The following is a 17,899-nucleotide window of genomic DNA, read 5'->3' on the forward strand; positions in this document are numbered from 1 at the left end:
TTTGCCCTTTAAAAGATGCGTATGTGAAGGTTCAGGGCCTGATACAATTGCATCCAGTTAGAGCAAGGGCAAGAACAATCAATATATCAAGTCTAAAGTCTAATAGTCCAGGCTGAGTTCTGCTGTATTAAGGTCAGTTTAGAGCCTCCTGAAGACAAATGTGAAGGTCTAGGTCCAGGAGATAAGGCAAGGTTAATTTCCTACAGATCTCCGCCTGATGGGAGCTCACCAAATGGAATACGACATTCTGGAGCTGGACAGTTTTTTTTTTTTTTGTGTTGCTGTATTTGTTAAGGAAATTGTTAAATTTTTAGAACTAAAGATCTTTTTTGCGCGGAGGGTCCGAGTGTACAGTGTATTTAACCTCCATCAAATGAAGGCAACATTTATCTAAAAGAACATGAACATGCAAAACAGCGTAATTATCATTACAGTTTGCTGTATTGTTTATTTGGAAACGACATGAATCATGAATGAAACGATGTACTATTAACAGTGTGTAGAAGAACAACTACTGCTCTTTTCCTTTCTTTCAGTTTGTATAGGCAGACTGAGACTCGCTCGGCATTCTGTACAATGATAGATTACCTGTCAAGGGAGCAAAATGTTTCATATCCCACCCCCCTGATTGCTTAAATGGAATCAATGACATATAAAAAAAGAAAAAAAACAACAACAAAAAAACATTTATACCTCTGTTAAGATATTAAAAAGTTTTTTATAAGTTTTTACGTTTAGAGACGCTTCTCTCAAGGGTGCTGCTGGTGTATATATGAAATTTCTTTGGGGTGGTTCAGTTTGTGGTTAATGCCCCCCCTCCCCATGATTGACCTTTCAGTTCTTTTTCAGTTGCCTTTAACTACTGATCCATACTGAGCAGCACATTGTGTTCTGAATGCAGTTTAAAGCAGTCTGGTGTTCACACCGGTAACCCCTGGCCTCCGTATAAGGAGAGGACGCCCCTGCATCCATGCTATAGAGGACTAGTGCGTCTGCTACACTGCAAGACTCTACATATCGTCATCTTTACCCTGCTGTACAAGGTGCTCGTGTTTTTTAAGCAGGGTCATGTATTCATTATAATGTCATTTTGTTTTATTGATTTTAAAAGTTTTCTTGCTTTTTTAGATATGGATGGACCATCAGAACATGTCTGAGCATGTCCTGTGTATGGTGCTGTATCTAGTTGAGCTGGGTTTGGACAACCATGCACAAGAGGACAAGGGGGACGAAGTGAGTGGCTTTTCTGCTGTAGCTGGAAATTTGTGAAAGCATTGTTCTCTGTGACCTTTTCTCAGGGCTCAGGGTCCAGATGTGTTTGTGTAGAGCCGCTAGAGCTCTAAAATGCCCACTTACTTTTTCTATATTTCTATGAGATAAGCAGTAAATTTGTATGCAGGATCATTTTGAGGAACTTTCTTTTTACTAGCCTTGTGCATTGTTCATGCTTGAATAACTTTTTGAAATGACCTTTTCACATGCATTATCATCACTTTCTGAGAATAATTTGTGTTCAGAGCATCGACTTTCATATCAAAGATACAATAGTCACTGATGTCTGGACATGGACTAAATGAAGTCCATTGGGTCTTCCTGGCTTATTCCAACTTGCTGCATGTTTGAGTCTCGGATATCAGATTACATCAAATCTAATTCACGTATCTTAACCAAGAGACCCTGAAAATTACTGGAATAACACATTCATTCATTTTAGCATTCCAAAAAAATATCTGATTTTAATTTTTTTTTTTTGTTCCCCCCCTCACCCTACCACTGAAGGAGCCATGTATTGAGGAGCATTGCCATGACAGCTGGTTCCCTGGCACCAGCCTGCTCTCCAATCTGCACCACGTCATTAACTTTGTTCGAGTGCGAGTGCCTGAGACTGCTCCGGAGGTGGAGAGAAAAAGGGAACGGGAGAGAGAGAGGGAGAGGCAGAGAGAGCCGCCGCCCAGCACCAGTACTGACACCTCAACCTTTGGACAGGTCAGCTTGACAAATTCACGTCAGCTTGTTTTGTTAACCAAATCTGTTAAAATAAATTATAATTTAACTAAAGCCTTTATGTTGAACAACATCCTCACAAAATTCGAGTTGAGTAAATATGTGGTTCTTGAGGCAGAGGGCCAAGTATCCCTATGGCTCTGGAAAATCTAGCCAGAGGCTTCATGTTTTACTGTTTCTTTACTTTTGTTATTTCCTGTTCAATTATTATGTTTTAGTTTGTGTGGTCAACAACTCAAATACATAATTTTATAAATAATGTAAACATTATTTTACTGGTAATTCTGTTTAATAAAATTGTAAAAGGTGTCTTGAAATACAGAGCACTATTGCTTAATATAATTGATAGACCAAATATTATGGTAAATAATCATTATTATTTTTATAGTAAAAAATGTTTTGTTTAATTATTACATATTTAAACGAGCCTAATATTTGAATGATTAGTGTATTGTAAAATATTTTCCTTTTAAAGTTTCTTTTAGTTCTGTTGGAGGTCTTAAATAAAACTGTAAACAGGTCTTAATTGTCCGATGTCCACGAAAAGCTACCTCTAACGCTCATTGAAATGCTCCTGCAGCACTTTAGAATGTTTTTGTTAGTTTGTTTTTGTGGTGTTGTGATCCTTTCTTTCGCTAGTCCAAATATAATTACGACTTCAAGTGAGGGCAACATGCAACAGCCAATCAGCTTTCTGTTATTGCCAAAAATCTCTCTTCGATCGTACCACAGACGTAAACAGATTGAATTTTTTTAGCTATGGGGAGGTGCAACTTTAGCGACGTTTATTTGGGCCTAAAAAATTTTCGAGCCAAAGCTTGGTTAAGGCAATCTTCTAAAAACGTATTTGTGTATGTGTTACTGTCGTGATTATAGGTCTTAAATTTTATTCGTAATGGTCTTAAATTAAACTTGGTGAAACCTGCAGAAACCCTGATTTAAATGGGTCTTTGAAGTTTGAGGACCCTCTGTGTAAATAATGTGATGTTTCTAGCCTGTTTTAAATATGTTTAAAGTGTTATTGTTCATTTTCATTCCACAGAGCTCCAGAAGGCTATCAGGGAATTGGAGAGAGGTAGCTGTCTTTGGAAATGATTCAGATTGTTTGGAAGTGTAAAATGAATGATTAGGAGTGTGATGGGGGGGGGACAGGTTCAGGCTTATTCACTCTGTTTGCAAAGACTGAGTATTCAGTGATGTGATGTTTCAGTCACCTATTTCAAGATGCTCCCTGTTTCCTTTAAAACATTATTTTAACACTTAATGGTTTAATAAACAAGCATGTTGTTTATTACATTATGTGCAATGCTGTGGAGCTGCAGTACTTGTCACTTGAAGTGCGTTTCTGCCGTTCCTGTGTGTCCTACATTTGTGTAAATGTGAGTTGCTGTCGGTGCTTGCGCGTTTACCTACCGGAGTTTTCACGTCTGATGCGTTTTCAGTGTGGCAAACTAATTACGTGTTTAATGTTGAGCAAATAGTTTTTTTTGGCATGTGAGATTGATGAATGTGTTTCTCGGGGATCGCTGACGTGTGTTCCAGCTGTACCCAGCAGTCAGTAAGACTGCCCATATAACACATTAACACTGTAAGATTTAATTGGTGGGACTTTTGCAAGTATCTGGAACCTGCCAAGAGACTTTTAATCGAACATATGATACATATGAAGTACATGGCCTTTCATAAATCTGTGAATTAATGTCTGGATCCCACAGAGTATGTAAATGAGAAAGGGATGAATATGACCAACCACAATATTGTTTGTTGAAAATGTGCTAAATCAATAACAATAATTATTGTAATAATAATAACTGGATCAATGACCAATATTTGAGAGCTGATTTCACATTTGCATTTAGTTTTACAGTCTAAATGTAGTTTTACAGTCTTACAAAGAAGCCAACAAACCTGTCTTGTTTTTTTTAATTGTGCTCTGAGGGATATTATAAACACTGCAGTCGTTGATTTATTTCTTCTCAAAATATGAGGTATCTAAGTATGATTCTTTCCTTATGATCTCACTGTTTTTTTTTATTTTGGTAAGAATGATAATCATATTCAGCATGGTTATTATTTTTTAACAGTTGTCCCATACCTTTGCAGTGTGTCCTTAAGAAGTGCTAATAATGACGAGTATTTTCTCAGTGTCTTCCTTCTATAAATCACCGGCATTTATTTCAACCAACTAATGATTGTGATGGAAAACATTGCATCATGCCTGCCATTCTAACCTCTGGTTTGCTCTTACTTGTGCATTATCTTCATGTGAAGGAATGGCTATATTTTTTTTCCTGTTTGTCTCTCCATCAGAACTTGCGTGAGGCTCAGTTGTTCAGCCTGGTGGCCGAGCGCAGAAGGAAGTTCCAGGAAATTATAAACCGCAGCAACCACGAGGCTAGTCAAGCCGTACGGCCAAAGTCTTCTTCGCGCTGGCTTCCCCCAGGCTCTCCTCCTCAGATGGTCACTGAGATTCTAGAGATAAGGGAGAGCATGCTGTCCCTGCTGGTCAAGCTGCACCAGAAACTGTCCGCCAAGCAGAACTCTCTGACCCCGAACTGGCTGGAGGAGGCCGAGCCTTCACACCTTGCACATGGAGACGGCATCACTGCCATCGAGAGAATTCTGGCTAAAGCAGCCTCACGTAGCAGACATAGCAAGAGATGCCTGCAGGAGATCTGTGGAAAAGTGTGTCCACCTGTGCCTCCTAAAAAGAACAGTCCAGGAGACAAGAAGAGCATGGATAAAGAGGAGAGGTGTGTGTGTGTGTGTGTGTGTGTGTGTGTGTGTGTGTGTGTGTGTGTGTGTGTGTGTGTGTGTGTGTGTGCGCGCGCGCTAATTGTTGACATTAACATGCCTGACAGAATCAAAGTAAAGACAGCAAGTAATAAATGTCTTGATTGAGGACATTCTAGCAATCAACACATGCATGCAGCAAAGTGTTCATTAAGAGAAAATCTATTTTTCTGCCTGGGTAGTTCTGTGTATTTTCTAAAGCTGAACAGCATTGTTGATTTGCCCTTCATTTGCATTCTGTTTAAATGGATATGCCTGTTTCTTTTCCACCATTAGGGGCATGAAGCTCCAACTTTGCCCTGTGTATCACAATAATGTGGACATTTTCTACTTTTTTTAAATGACTCTTTTTATGCTCGTTCCACGCGAGTAGCTCGATTAGTCAAGCGAGTGTTTGTATAACATTTTTGCTGTAATTAGGATTTTCTATTCAGCTCCTTTTGTACACATTTTTGGTATCCATTCTTGGTGTCTGACCACAAGGCTGTGGTGGAAATGTGGCATTTAATCTCTGTGATGCCGCTGTTGCTTTTAGTCTTGTTTTTCTCAGCACTATTTTCGATTGATCTGAATCATGCCATTACCAGATGTTGGCTCCATCCGATTTTCCCTTTCCGAAGATGATGGAACAGCCTATAAGTCTTCCATTAGCACCTGTTATTATGAAGCAGACGCCACCTGCAAGTCAAGACAAATCGCACACCTCCACATTACAGCTGATGGCTACCATGGCAACAGTGCTTGGGCATGGCATTGGAGTCATTTTTCAGTGTCGTGTCTTTGTCCCTGACTCTCAGTGGCAGGAACTGAAGTGTATCGTTCCTGTCTGCACTACTTTACGTTCTTTTTATTAAGCCACTCTGTTTTTCTGCCTGAGTGCACAGACAGTTGCGAGGCACAACTAAATCCTGATCTCTGATTGAGAATGATTAGCAGGTGGGCTAACGATGGGAGGAAAATTTGTGAGCCCTATCAAACATAATAATAATGTATCTATCTACTGTACACATCTTACTTGGCATCCAACCGTAGCAGTTTCTTCCTTTGAAATTAGACACTTTACCTGGTTTTATTGTTTGATGTTTTAATAATGAACGTTTTATTGACTGCCCTCACATTTTCTCCTCTTCACTCTCTCAGGCGGCAGAGAGCCAGGGAGAGACAGCAGAAGCTCCTGGCTGAATTTGCCTCCAGGCAAAAAAGCTTCATGGAGACAGCCATGGATGTTGGTAAGCATAGTAATTACTCCAGTGTGGATGATTTTGAAGTCAAAGTGTTTGGTTGAAATAAGAAGTGCAGTTAAACCACTTCAGCTGCTTTTAAGTTCTATTCGAACGATCGATTTCCTTTTTTTTTTTTTTCCTCTTTCTCTCTTTTTTTTTTTTTTGTTTTTTTTTTTTATTTGCCTGACACAAATTTGACCGACCACCATTCCTATCTCGCTCCACGTTCACATGTTTGCGGACACAAAAACTTGTCAGAAGTCCTTGAAGGAAAGTGTTTTCATTAAGGGGTAATCAAGCAAGGTGACACCTACACCTAAAGCTATAGCTTTTCAGGCCTAGTTAGCATATATGTGTGTGTGTGTGTGTGTGTGTGTGTGTGTGTGTGTGTGTGTGTGTGTGTGTGTGTGTGTGTCTTTCTCGAGGGAAACGGCTCACTGGCTGAAGGCACAATGGATCAGAGTGCTAACAGCACTGTAGACACAGAGGGACTGACCCCATGTGGAGTTGTTAAGGGATGAATGATGTTGGTTTTCAACACTTAGCAGCACTAAATATAACTGCATGGTATAGGGAGCACGTGTGTGTGTGTGTGTGTGTGTGTGTGTGTGTGTGTGTGTGTGTGTGTATACATCAGGGCAACGCTATGACATAAGGCTAACTACCATTTATGTAGGCAGATTTGAGGATTTTTTTTTTTTTTTTGTGCAATATTAATTACCTCAGCTTGCATGTGGAGATCTGTTGTGTAGGACTTGATGTTGATATCCCTTGATGCATACTTGATTAGCTCTTCTTTCAGCTGATTCCATAAGGGGTCACCACAGCAGATCATCCGTCTCCATACTGCTGTCCTCTACATGTGCCTCATTCAAACCAACTACCTGCATGACTTCCGTGACTACATCCATAAACCTACTCCCTGGCCTTCCTTTTTTCCTCATTCCTGGTGGCTCCATCCTCAGCATTTTCCTACCGATATACCCCATGTCCCTTCTCTGCACATGTGCAAACCATCTCAATTAGGCCTCTATCAGTTTGTCCCCAAAATGTCCTACATGCGCTGCTCCTCTAATAAACTTGTTTCTAATCCTGTCCATCCTCGTCACTCCCGATGGAAAATCTTGTTCGGACTTTCTCTTTCACTCTCGCAGGTACCCTTTTATCAAATAGATCATTTAGCTCAGCGTGTGTTATTTCCAGCCCAGGTGACACTGTGTGCTACTGGTATTTATTAGCTTTTAAATCAAATCCCTCGTAATAGAGCAGGTAATGCAAAAACATGTGGACTGGTGGACCGTGGTCTGGTCAGGTGAAACCTTGCACACATCTACACAGCAAGGGGTTTTCAAAAGAACACTTGTTTCATTCATTCATTTGAATTCTGTTCAAATAGATTTGGGTGATCCATTTCTGCCAATAGTAACAATAAGAAAATGTGTTTCCTGACCGTTGGATTTGTTGTGAAAAATTGCCTTTAGTATCGGTGCCCGATCTGACATTGGATGTATGTGCTTTCCATCTTATTGAAATGAAAAATGATCATTCTTCCTCCAGCACCCTTTCCCCACCAGACTGACAGAGAAGGTCACGAAAAATCAATATTAGAGGTGGAAATTTGCCTCGGTGACTTGATCAAGCACATTTGTACAAACTCTTATGTACTTACTATGTAACAGTGGTTGTTTTTTTTTGTTTGTTTTTTTTATCATCTGGGAAATGAAACCAAGAAAAATGTGAATTGCATTTAGACAGAAATTTATTGAACGAGGTTTCATATATTTACCTGCCTCTTTTAATTACAGATGGGGCTTAGCTTTTTTTTGTAATTTTTTTTTTTGCCCTTTAAGTCTCAAGTTTCAGAAATGGTTATTAAATAATGCACTTAAATGTTATTTTTCACCACACTCCAGTACTCTGTTGAGAGAACTTCTTTACCACTATAGTGATTGGTTACAGTGTTTATCAAAGCTTGAATTTAAAAAAAAATGTTAAATGTTTGTTGAATTACATTTTCTCTTTTGATAGGGGTGTGTGTGTGTGTGTGTGTGTGTGTGTGTTTGTGTGCACACTTGTACACTTGCAGAAATGGCTTTTTGTGAGATCGCCCCAGGCCCACATTGTCACATTGACTTCCAACAAAACATTTTTTTTTTCCCCAGCTGTCTTGCCCCCTAAAGCAATAAATCAATCGAAACACACTGGCATTTGTTGCCCTATGTTATAATTGAATTGAAAAAACAGTAACATTTTGAAAAAGTAATTAATCTTCAGAGATGGAGGTTGTTGAAAGCATGGAAAATACTAGATGCATAGGATGCAGTGTAGGATACATAAGCACGCTGAATAGTAATCACTGAAAGACTACAGTGCTCTGTTCTGGAAAGCTGGAATACCTCTTTCCCCATTAGACATTATAATAAATGCTCACACTCAATTTTATAGTGATTTGTTGAAAATGTATTAGTATTTGCTTGAAACATTTTAATGTCTTTCTGTACTTGGATAATAAAAAACAGGGTTTATACAGCCATGTTATTTTACTGGGTGTAATAGGATACAACATATGGGCTAAAGTTTGAGGACACCTGACCACTACACCTGACTCTATTTCAGATTTATTTCCCTTTTTGCAATTATAATGAGCCCTTGTGTGGAAGTTTTCAGCTGGGATTTGCCCTGTGGCTTTAGGTATTTGTGCTCATTCTGCTGTAAGAGCATTAGTGAGATCAGACACTGATTTTGGGTGAGGAGACATGATGCCGCAGCCTTGGCAACCCACCGGGGATTGTAGTGCTGGAATAGGTTTGGACTAATTCGTTCCAGTTAAGGCAAATCTTAATGCTATAAAGCATACAAAGATTTTATAGACAACTGGGATTCTAACAGTTTGCCCATATACTTCTGGCCATATATTGTTTGTAAGGAAGGAAGGAATGGTGCTGAAACAAAGATTATAAGATATAAACAGCTCTTCAGTCATCAGCCTGTCTACTGCCCAAAGTAGTATAATAATGTGTATGGAGTGTATGAGTATATTAAAAGTGTTTTAATAGTCTGCACATGGTTCTGCATTGTACACTTTATTGAGGGAAAACACTGAATTTGTTAATTATATCAAATGCCCTTACAGTTGACCGTCTCAAACGAAAGTCTATTACGCAGCTTCAAATACTGTCCAGATAACTGCGCTTCTTTACACTACATCACGCCTACTGTTCTTTTGTTTACACATGGTAGGCCAAACCTCCACAATCTGCTAAATGTAACTGCATGAAAGCAATGCCATCTTCATAACTTGGCTAATTAACTATTACCAGTCTACCTTTCTTGTAGCTCATGTTCAATTATTCTATTTTAGTCCCTATCTTCTGTCTTGCGATGATTATTGCTGCTTGTTTGCTCCTAGTAAATTCACAGTTGATTAGAAATGAACAGCAGTGTAAATTTCTGATTGCTGGAGTTCATCCAAATCCTTTCTGGGCACTGGTGGCTGGGCTGTATTTCATACATCATTTGAGCAGTGCCACATAGCTGCCTGATTCCATTTTATTCACTGTGGGATTTTAGAATCTGAGGCAAATAAATTATCTCTGTTTATATCTGTAACCCCTGAGTAAATCATAATTATTTTTTATATATATATATATATATATATATATATATTTTTTTTTTTTTATCAATTGCTTTACTGTTGCTGAATAAACGAGTAAACCGGGTCCCTTTTGTTTGCTTGTTTGTAGAATGTCCTGAAGTAGAAGCTGTGATGGATGTGAGCTCAGCCGAGCCTCTTGATTCTGAGATCCTCTATGAGTGTGTAATATGTGGCCAGAGTGGCCCCTCTACTGAAGACAGACCTACAGGACTGGTGGTGCTGCTACAGGCATCCTCAGGTGAACAAACTCCCCATACACTCACTGGATACCTTCAAATACCAGCTGTTGTATTAAACTTAATCTGTAGAATTACAGGTTTCCATCAAAAGGTGAAGGGTTTTATAGTCTGTCTCTAATCTTTCTCTGCACACTGCTGTTATAGTGTCTATTTAAACAGCCCTGTTTATTCGCAGCACCTGAGCCTGGGCGCATTGCACCACTCCTTTTAATGACACCACTTAGGCGCCACCATTTTAATTGCTCCATTCATCATACGTGTTGATCCTCGAACAGACTGGAGCTTCTGTAGAGTAGTTTTTGCCATGCTGATGTGGACACAAGAATCTCTCATTCAGTGTCATGAAAACAAATAGCTTGTTTTATTAGTAATTACCGCAACACCATGACGTACGGTATTGGGTGTGTGTGGGTGTGAAATCCACGGCATGAAGGTCAAAGCAATGTCCTCTGCTATTAACTTGGCAAGACTTCATGTGTCCGAGCAGGAAAAAAAACATGCACACTGGTGGATAATGGACATTTAAAGGGAGATCATTAGCAGCATCATTTATGTCCGATCTGTTACCTCGTTCAGTCATTTACAGCGTGATATAAACGAGAAAAGCATACGGCTGTGAAAGTGCTGCTGCTGTTCAAATGAGGTGATGGCTGTCAGAGTTTTGACATTGACATGGTACTTCATTACAGTATGCAAATGATATGATGTGTTCCATAAATGGAACTGTCAGAATTAATTAGTATAGCATTGTCATTCATGAAGAGCGTGCGTGTATGTTTTCAGTGTTGGGGCATCGTTGCTGCAGCGAGCAGGCAAAGCAGCTTCCTACGAGCGATGAAGAGCGGATCTTCCCTGAAGACACGTGCGGCGCGGTTAATGATGTGAGACTAGCACTTATGCAACGGTACTTTAAAGAGGTATGAATCTGATACGTTGTTCCTAAATCTGTCACAGGACACTCTCAATTTTTATATACTCGTTTAATCATTGTAGGTCATGTAGGTCAAAATAAATTGTAGTTCACTCGTTTATGAATTTGGTTGCTTGACATGCAATCCAGAATTTTTGCTCTTTTTCTGATGCAGGTGTTGGATTTATCACAGGTCTGTAAACTAAAAAAGATAGATTATATAAGAATATATTCAAACTTGGATATTGCATACATTTAGGGAGAGTGGTAGCTCCTTGGTTAAGGCGCTGGGTTACTGATCAGAAGGCTGATTCAAGCCTGGTATTGGCAAGCTGCCACTCTTGGGCCCTTGCGCAAGGCCCTTAACCCTCTATGCTCCAGAGGCGCTGTATCATGGCTGACCCTGCGCTCAGACCCCAGCTTCCGAATATGTTGGGATATGCGAAGAAAATAATTTGACTATGTTGTAATGTATGTGGTAAATAAAAACTATTCTATTCTAAACTTCAGCAGATTCTTATTACTGAATGTAGACTTTTTTTTTTTTTCCCCCCAGATGAAGGTTTGCAATGATTGTCAATTAAATCTAGCAAAAGTGCTATCACTTGTTACAGCAGCTCACCTGCAGAGTTCATCACTCTCATTTGCTTATCGTTTAACATTCCTTTATGTGGGATGTAAAATATTTTTAACATTGCCATCCACAGAATAAGTGTAGGAACTCATATTGCACTCATTTGAATTTATGGTCAGTTGGTCTGTTCAAAATGATTGAACCATGTTTATTTCAATTCAATTGTAGAAAGTTACTTTGAACGAGTAGAAATTATGCAACACAGAATTTCATTTAAGTTTATTTTGAAATCTTTAGATTACATTAAGATATTTAGTATAATCCTGTTGTCGAAAGAAGCAAAACTAGGCATGTCTTACACTCTGGGGGGGAAAAACATTGCCTTTAAACACCTTTTGAGGCCTTGCCACATCTCTGTACTGTTTGCATTAATTTTTCATCCTACTTATGGTTTAACTTAAACTGGACAACAATCTACCCAAACTAGTTAAGTGATTGGAGAGTTTAAGGAACCACATTTAACTAGTGAACGTAGTATACTTTATATTATTGTGGCTTTTTTTATGAGATGAAACCCAGAAGCTAGTTTTCTAATACTGAAATCAGTTTGTGCAACCATTCTGTTGCTTTCCTAGAATTCACTGGGAGAACAAAGCTTTAATAAAGAATTAAAATCTGGCAACATTTTGAGAACAAAAATCTGGTTAAACTGTTAATAAAAATGTGTATTCTTTTGGTTGTGTAGTGTGTGTTTGTGTGTGTGTATCTTTTTGTTTTTTTGTTTGGTTTTTATTTGTATAATTTTTTTGCTTTGTGGTAGTGTGATTTTTAATTTATTTTAAATGATTTTTCAAGGAACAGACAGGGTATCTGTGAGTAGTATTTTTAGCATTAGTGTCTTACTGCTGTATAATCTATTGCTCTTATATACTGGATAATAAGAATGTTACTCTTTCACCAGAGTTCCTGTTTGCAGTCAGTTTCTATTGGCTGGGATGGCGGTGTTTCTGTACAAACCTGTGGTCACACTCTGCATATAGACTGCCACAAGTCCTACATGGAGTCTTTACGGGTAAGATTTAAAAAATGTGCATGAGCATTGTCTAGGGTATCTGCTGCACAGACACCAGTAGGAACCTATAAGAGAGATTTTGTGTGTGGTGTATTATAGTGCAGTACAGTGGAGTTGAAAAGAAGTTAACCTGGAAGTGTGGTCGCACATGGTCGTCAATATTAACACTTTCTCTTAGTACATAATTTACAGTAGAACTTGGTGTGTGATGTTGAATGCTGAGTATAGCAACAGGCACCGTCACCAATGCTTTAGGCATCGATTCATCATTTCCTAAAACTGGCCTTAGAGAACTTTTTCGGGTGTTTCAATGGACTGTTGCAGGAGTGTTGGTGAACCGTTTGTTGACCAAGAGTATTTCTACCAATATACTTAATCGTACACATTTTATAAAACAGAACAACACGAAGCAGTTTTCATTTAAGACATCGTGTTTGAAAAGAAACCATGACTACAGGTATTTCCCCGAGTTACGATGGTTTGACTGAATTTTTTTAACTTCCGTTGACTATAACGATACAAATAAAATATATTTAATTTTGTATATTTTAATTTTCGCGTGCCATTTAAATTTCCATGCAATACGTTGGTATGTGTGCATCTCCCGCTTTGCGAGATGTCTTACTCTCGCCAGCGGTCAACAGAGTTCAGTTTTCTGTGTTAAAGCACAGAATGTTTTCTGTGTGTTTGCCGTTTCAAATGTTAGATTTTGTCTCTCCTTTTTATCGGCATCGCCAGACACTGAAGCAGAGCGTGTCCAGCAGGTGGCGCTCGTCCAAACACGCAGTGCCACATGCATGTATACTGTAAAGTTTGTAAATTGCTCTGTTTTGCTAAATTATTCAATTATAAACAAATTACAGTATACTACCCCATACTGATCACCATTTTTTAAGACTCCTGGGTAGGCTAGGCCTAATCTCCACTTACTATATTTCCATTGGAACACATCTCCATAGTAAGTTGTGGACTACCTATAAGGTTAAAGCCCAGTAGCCTGCACTGTAAGTGTTTATTCCAAGCCCCTATTTACCTTCTCAGTTTGCTGAGAGGGAAAGCATGAAGATGAGTCTTTCTCAAAGATCTGACATGTCATTAGTAGGTCATCCATCAATATGACTTTTCTCAAATTGATATTTCAGAAGTGCTCGCTCCATCACTCACTCTTGTGACGTTTATGATAATGGGCACAATGCCACATCACTCTCTGCTTTAATAAGCTCTAATGTGAGCAGACAGGGTGAAAACCGACGTGAGGAAAGAGAAAATGATTTATCATGTGTGTTGTATGGGCCTACAGAGGGCCATCAGGGCATATTTAAATATTTCGATCTGTATTCATTAAAGATTACAAAAAATGTACAAATGTATGGATGCTACGTTTTTAAACAACTGTGGATATTAGATTAATATTAAAGTAAACACTGAAAAACATATGATGATGTTGACTGTACAGGGTTTCTGTCTTTTCATTTCTTCCTTATGTCTCGGTCAGAATGACCAGGTTTTGCAGGGTTTCTCTGTGGATAAAGGCGAGTTCACATGCCCGCTTTGTCGCCAGTTTGCTAACAGCGTCTTGCCCTGCAAGCCAGGGCGGGGTACGGAGGTGGGCACCTGGCACACACCGAGCAACAAGAACTTGGCCACACTAGTGAAAGAGGTGGAGGAGCTGCAGGACCAGTTGACCATCTTTCCCGTAAGCACCAGTGTAAGGCAGAAACTTCTCCCAATAGCTCTCATTAGACTGTCTGTATCCTTCCCGTGTCCCCATCTATACGTGTGAACACTTCCATCCTCATCGCTCCCCCAGGCTGGAAGGAGTAACGGATTTGTGAGTGTGTGGAGCCTGACAGTCATGCAACTGTTCACAAGTTTGCCGATTTAACAACTCATCTTGTGTTTTGTGCAGTTTATTTTTTTGAGGTGCATTCGAACTTTGTTATTAATAATTCACTAAAACTTGTAAAGCCCTCTCCTACTGTCAGGATTGTGTGTGTTTTTTGTTTCTTTCTGAAAAATAGTGATTTTGAGAATTATTTACATTTTTAGACGGAGTCCAACCTGACTAAAGAGATGGAGTCTGTAATTAAAGACATAAAGAATGCCACACAGAAGAAGTACATGGACTATGGCAAGAATCCTGGTTCACCTGATAATGACTTTCTCTTCATGTACTCAGTGGCCAGGTGAGCATCAAAGCCCATATATGGACATTTAAAGATTAACACCAACATTTATTCAGCTGCCTGGTGCTTTTATTTAAAGCTATGAATCAGTTTTCCAGTCAATGCACAGAACTCTGCAGTTGAGGATTAAATGGAGGTTCTATCTGTGGCTCACTAGCTTAAGTTAGCTGACCTGGGCACATGGTTTGGCTTAAATTTATTCTAATATAAACTGCTCATGACTGATGTTCGAGTACATTCATGTCCACTCCCTTGGCGCTTAACTTTCTCTGTAAAATGTAATACATGTGACTGCAGAAGCTACAAATGCCTATTTGTCAGCATGTTCGTTTAAGAATTTGACATGCTGTAGGCAGAATTTTATTTTCCCCCAGTGATAGCCAGTGTGCTCAAGACCTCCTTCCCCCAAAAGCTCCCTCCCTCCCTCTGTTCTGGTCTCCAGTTTTGTGTCCTCTTTTTCCTCATTGGCTGAACAGTGCAGTGGAAAATTCCACCGTCTCACGCTCACCTCGTTATCAGTGGCAGCCAGGTGAAGTTGCACGTCTGCATTATCAGTGGGAAAATTGCTTCTTTCTTTTACTTCTACCATCCCCCTCTCCCTCTCTCTTTTTCTCTCTCCCTCTCTTATATTTAGGGAAGGTTGTTTGCTACCATGTTCAGCTCTGCTATGCTGTTAATTACTAATTGTTAAGGAGTTTCGTTTTTCTTAATGGTTTATTTAACTGATCTAAACCTGTTTATAACATTTGAAATAAATGACAAATTATCAAGTAACTAATGTTCATGTCACATAAATTAAAAAAATGCAATAACACATTCCTGCTTTGACCAGCATTTTACACATATGTTTATTTTTAATATTCTCTCTCTCTCTCTCTCTCTCTCTCTCTCTCTCTCTCTCTCTCTCTCTCTCTCTCTCTCCCCCTGTTTTTGCTCGTTCTCTGTCAGAACAAATCTGGAGTTGGAGTTGGTTCATCGTGGTGGGAACCTGTGCAGTGGGGGGGCAAGTGCTGCAGCCAAAAGGTCCTGTCTCAGTGAGTGTACACACACACACACACACACACACACACACACACACACACACACACACACACGGGGGAAAAAAAGCACCCAGCTCAAGACATCCATACACAATAGACATTACACCTTGGCTCTGTGTTTTCTATCTTTGCTGGTTCAGCAACATCACCCCAAATGTTTGAGGTCTGTTACCCCTCCACTCCATCACTGAATTCCCTGTTTACTGTGTCTTACAACTTTTCTTATTGGTAACATGAAATAATGAAAAATTAAGTCCAATCTGCAGGTTCAGATAAGTATCGCATTTCAGTTTGGCATACACTATATGAACAAAGTTTTGTGTATACCTGACTATAAAATTCCGTATATGTGTGGTTCATACGTCCTATTCCACATTTTATCCCAATTTGCTGTGCTTGTAACCTCCATTCTTCTGAGAAAATCTTCCACTCAATTTTGGAGTGTAGTTGTGGAGATTTGTGCTCATTTCACCACAAGGGCATTAATAAAGTCAGGTACTGAAGTAGGGTGAAGAGGTCTGGGGTGCAGTCAGCGTTCCAATTCACCCAAAGGTGGTTCAATAGGGGTGAGTTCAGAGCTTTATAGCAGGCCAATTAAGAGCTTCCACTCCAAACCATATAACCCATATCTCAATGGAGCTCAGTTTGTCATGCTGGAACAGGATTGGGTCTCCTAGTTCAAGTGAAGAGAAAATATAATTCTACTGTGCACAAAGACATTCTGTAGAATTGTGTGCCTTCAAACTTATTACAGTTTTGGGAAGAGCCATATGACTGGAAAAGTCAAGTGTCCTGGTACTTTTGTTGATGTATCTAAAAGTGGCCCTGATCAAAATTAAAATGTCAAATAAAATGTGTTTTTACATGGCCAGTCCAAGTAATAAATCTGTGTAGCATTTGAAGAATATCAGATTCAGGCCACTATTTCTGGTTATCTAAATATAGCCCAAGAAAGTGATAAATAAATTAACCAACCAAATAATGTTGAAATAAGGATTTAAACCTATTTACATGTTCTTGTATGTTGTTCAACTGTTAAAGAGCTAAGATACTTGGGTAAGGAAGAAAAAGAGGCTATGTTAATAGCAGATCCATTATAGCCAACCGGTGCATTAGAAATCCTGTATGAATGTAATGTCTGTCATATGTATTTGTCATGTCTGACATACCACCCAATAAATAAATAAATAAAAAAAAATGCTAGCACATGGTCCAGTACTACCCTGGTTTAAATGAATAAGTTCCTTGTTCATGATTTTGCTCTTGGCTTGTGTGTGTGTGTGTGTGTGTGTGTGTGTGTGTGTGTGTGTGTGTGTGTGTGTGTGTGTGTGTGTGTGTGTGTGTGTGTGTGTGTGTGTGTGTGTGTGTGTGTGTGTCTCTGTGCTGGTTATGTCCCTGAGCTCTCATGAAAAGTTCTGTCACTCTTGAATGGAGCTGAAAAGATTTCACACTCCACCACCACCGTTTGCCGAGCTACATTAAGAACACGGCCACAGCCCTGGCCAAATTTACTCCGTGGCAATCACAGGAGGAAAAAGGGAGAGAGAGAGAGATGCAGTGGGCTTGGAAGACAGCTGCTAGATGAAAGGAGAGGAAATGGATTTAGGGAGGGGAAAGAGAGAAAACAAGTCTGAATAGATAGGAAGTTATGGAAGTGATCGAACTTGTTATTTTGTTGAGTATTCCATTTTGTAATGTGTGCTCCCTGGTGTCAAAGCAGTTCATATATTTCATTTTAGTTGTCGTAAGAACCTAAATGTTGATCTTTAGTAGGCAGTGTTGGGAAATAGTTATTTAATATCTTTGAGCAATGCCACTTGAACTTATTATGCTCTTATTTATTTATTTTTAATTTTGTGATTGACATATTAGTAAAACATGGATAATCTGATCATGGTGGACCTTGTGAAGTGAACATCAGTCTAAAGTATTTACAATAGTGGCTCTAATAAGTGGGGGATTAATACAAGATTTTTTGTAAAGCATAGCCCCCGTCTTTTATATTTACTATAATGTATGTACTGCCTCAGTGGTATGATGTAATTCAGTTACATACCAAAAATAGAAGAAATAAATCGCATACCTGTTGTGTGTCAGTTAATCAAAGAAATTTCACATTTCAAATGAATCTGGCAGACCAAAGCTTAAAGATAGGAAATGGAAAGGCATAATACAATATTTCACCATTATTTTGCCAGGGTTT

General features: G+C 39.1%; 1 protein-coding gene across 4 annotated transcripts in view; it reads left to right on the plus strand.

Moving 5' to 3' along the window:
• ubr3 (ubiquitin protein ligase E3 component n-recognin 3) overlaps positions 1-17,899 on the plus strand; it is a 43,015-nt gene that overhangs the window by 11,798 nt on the left and 13,318 nt on the right. The window contains exons 20-31 of one of the 4 annotated variants that reach the window (XM_046844839.1): positions 902-1,043; positions 1,129-1,233; positions 1,780-1,986; positions 3,047-3,079; positions 4,315-4,757; positions 5,938-6,026; positions 9,764-9,913; positions 10,698-10,831; positions 12,360-12,470; positions 13,966-14,178; positions 14,520-14,656; positions 15,605-15,690. In XM_046844839.1, coding sequence (XP_046700795.1) covers positions 902-1,043; positions 1,129-1,233; positions 1,780-1,986; positions 3,047-3,079; positions 4,315-4,757; positions 5,938-6,026; positions 9,764-9,913; positions 10,698-10,831; positions 12,360-12,470; positions 13,966-14,178; positions 14,520-14,656; positions 15,605-15,690 — 1,850 coding nt within the window. The remainder of the gene's footprint in view (positions 1-901; positions 1,044-1,128; positions 1,234-1,779; positions 1,987-3,046; positions 3,080-4,314; positions 4,758-5,937; positions 6,027-9,763; positions 9,914-10,697; positions 10,832-12,359; positions 12,471-13,965; positions 14,179-14,519; positions 14,657-15,604; positions 15,691-17,899) is intronic. The other 3 variants (XM_046844840.1, XM_046844841.1, XM_046844842.1) reach the window with 3 other exon arrangements.

The sequence above is a fragment of the Silurus meridionalis genome, chromosome 3, assembly GCF_014805685.1.
Source record: "Silurus meridionalis isolate SWU-2019-XX chromosome 3, ASM1480568v1, whole genome shotgun sequence".
Taxonomy (NCBI): domain Eukaryota; kingdom Metazoa; phylum Chordata; class Actinopteri; order Siluriformes; family Siluridae; genus Silurus; species Silurus meridionalis.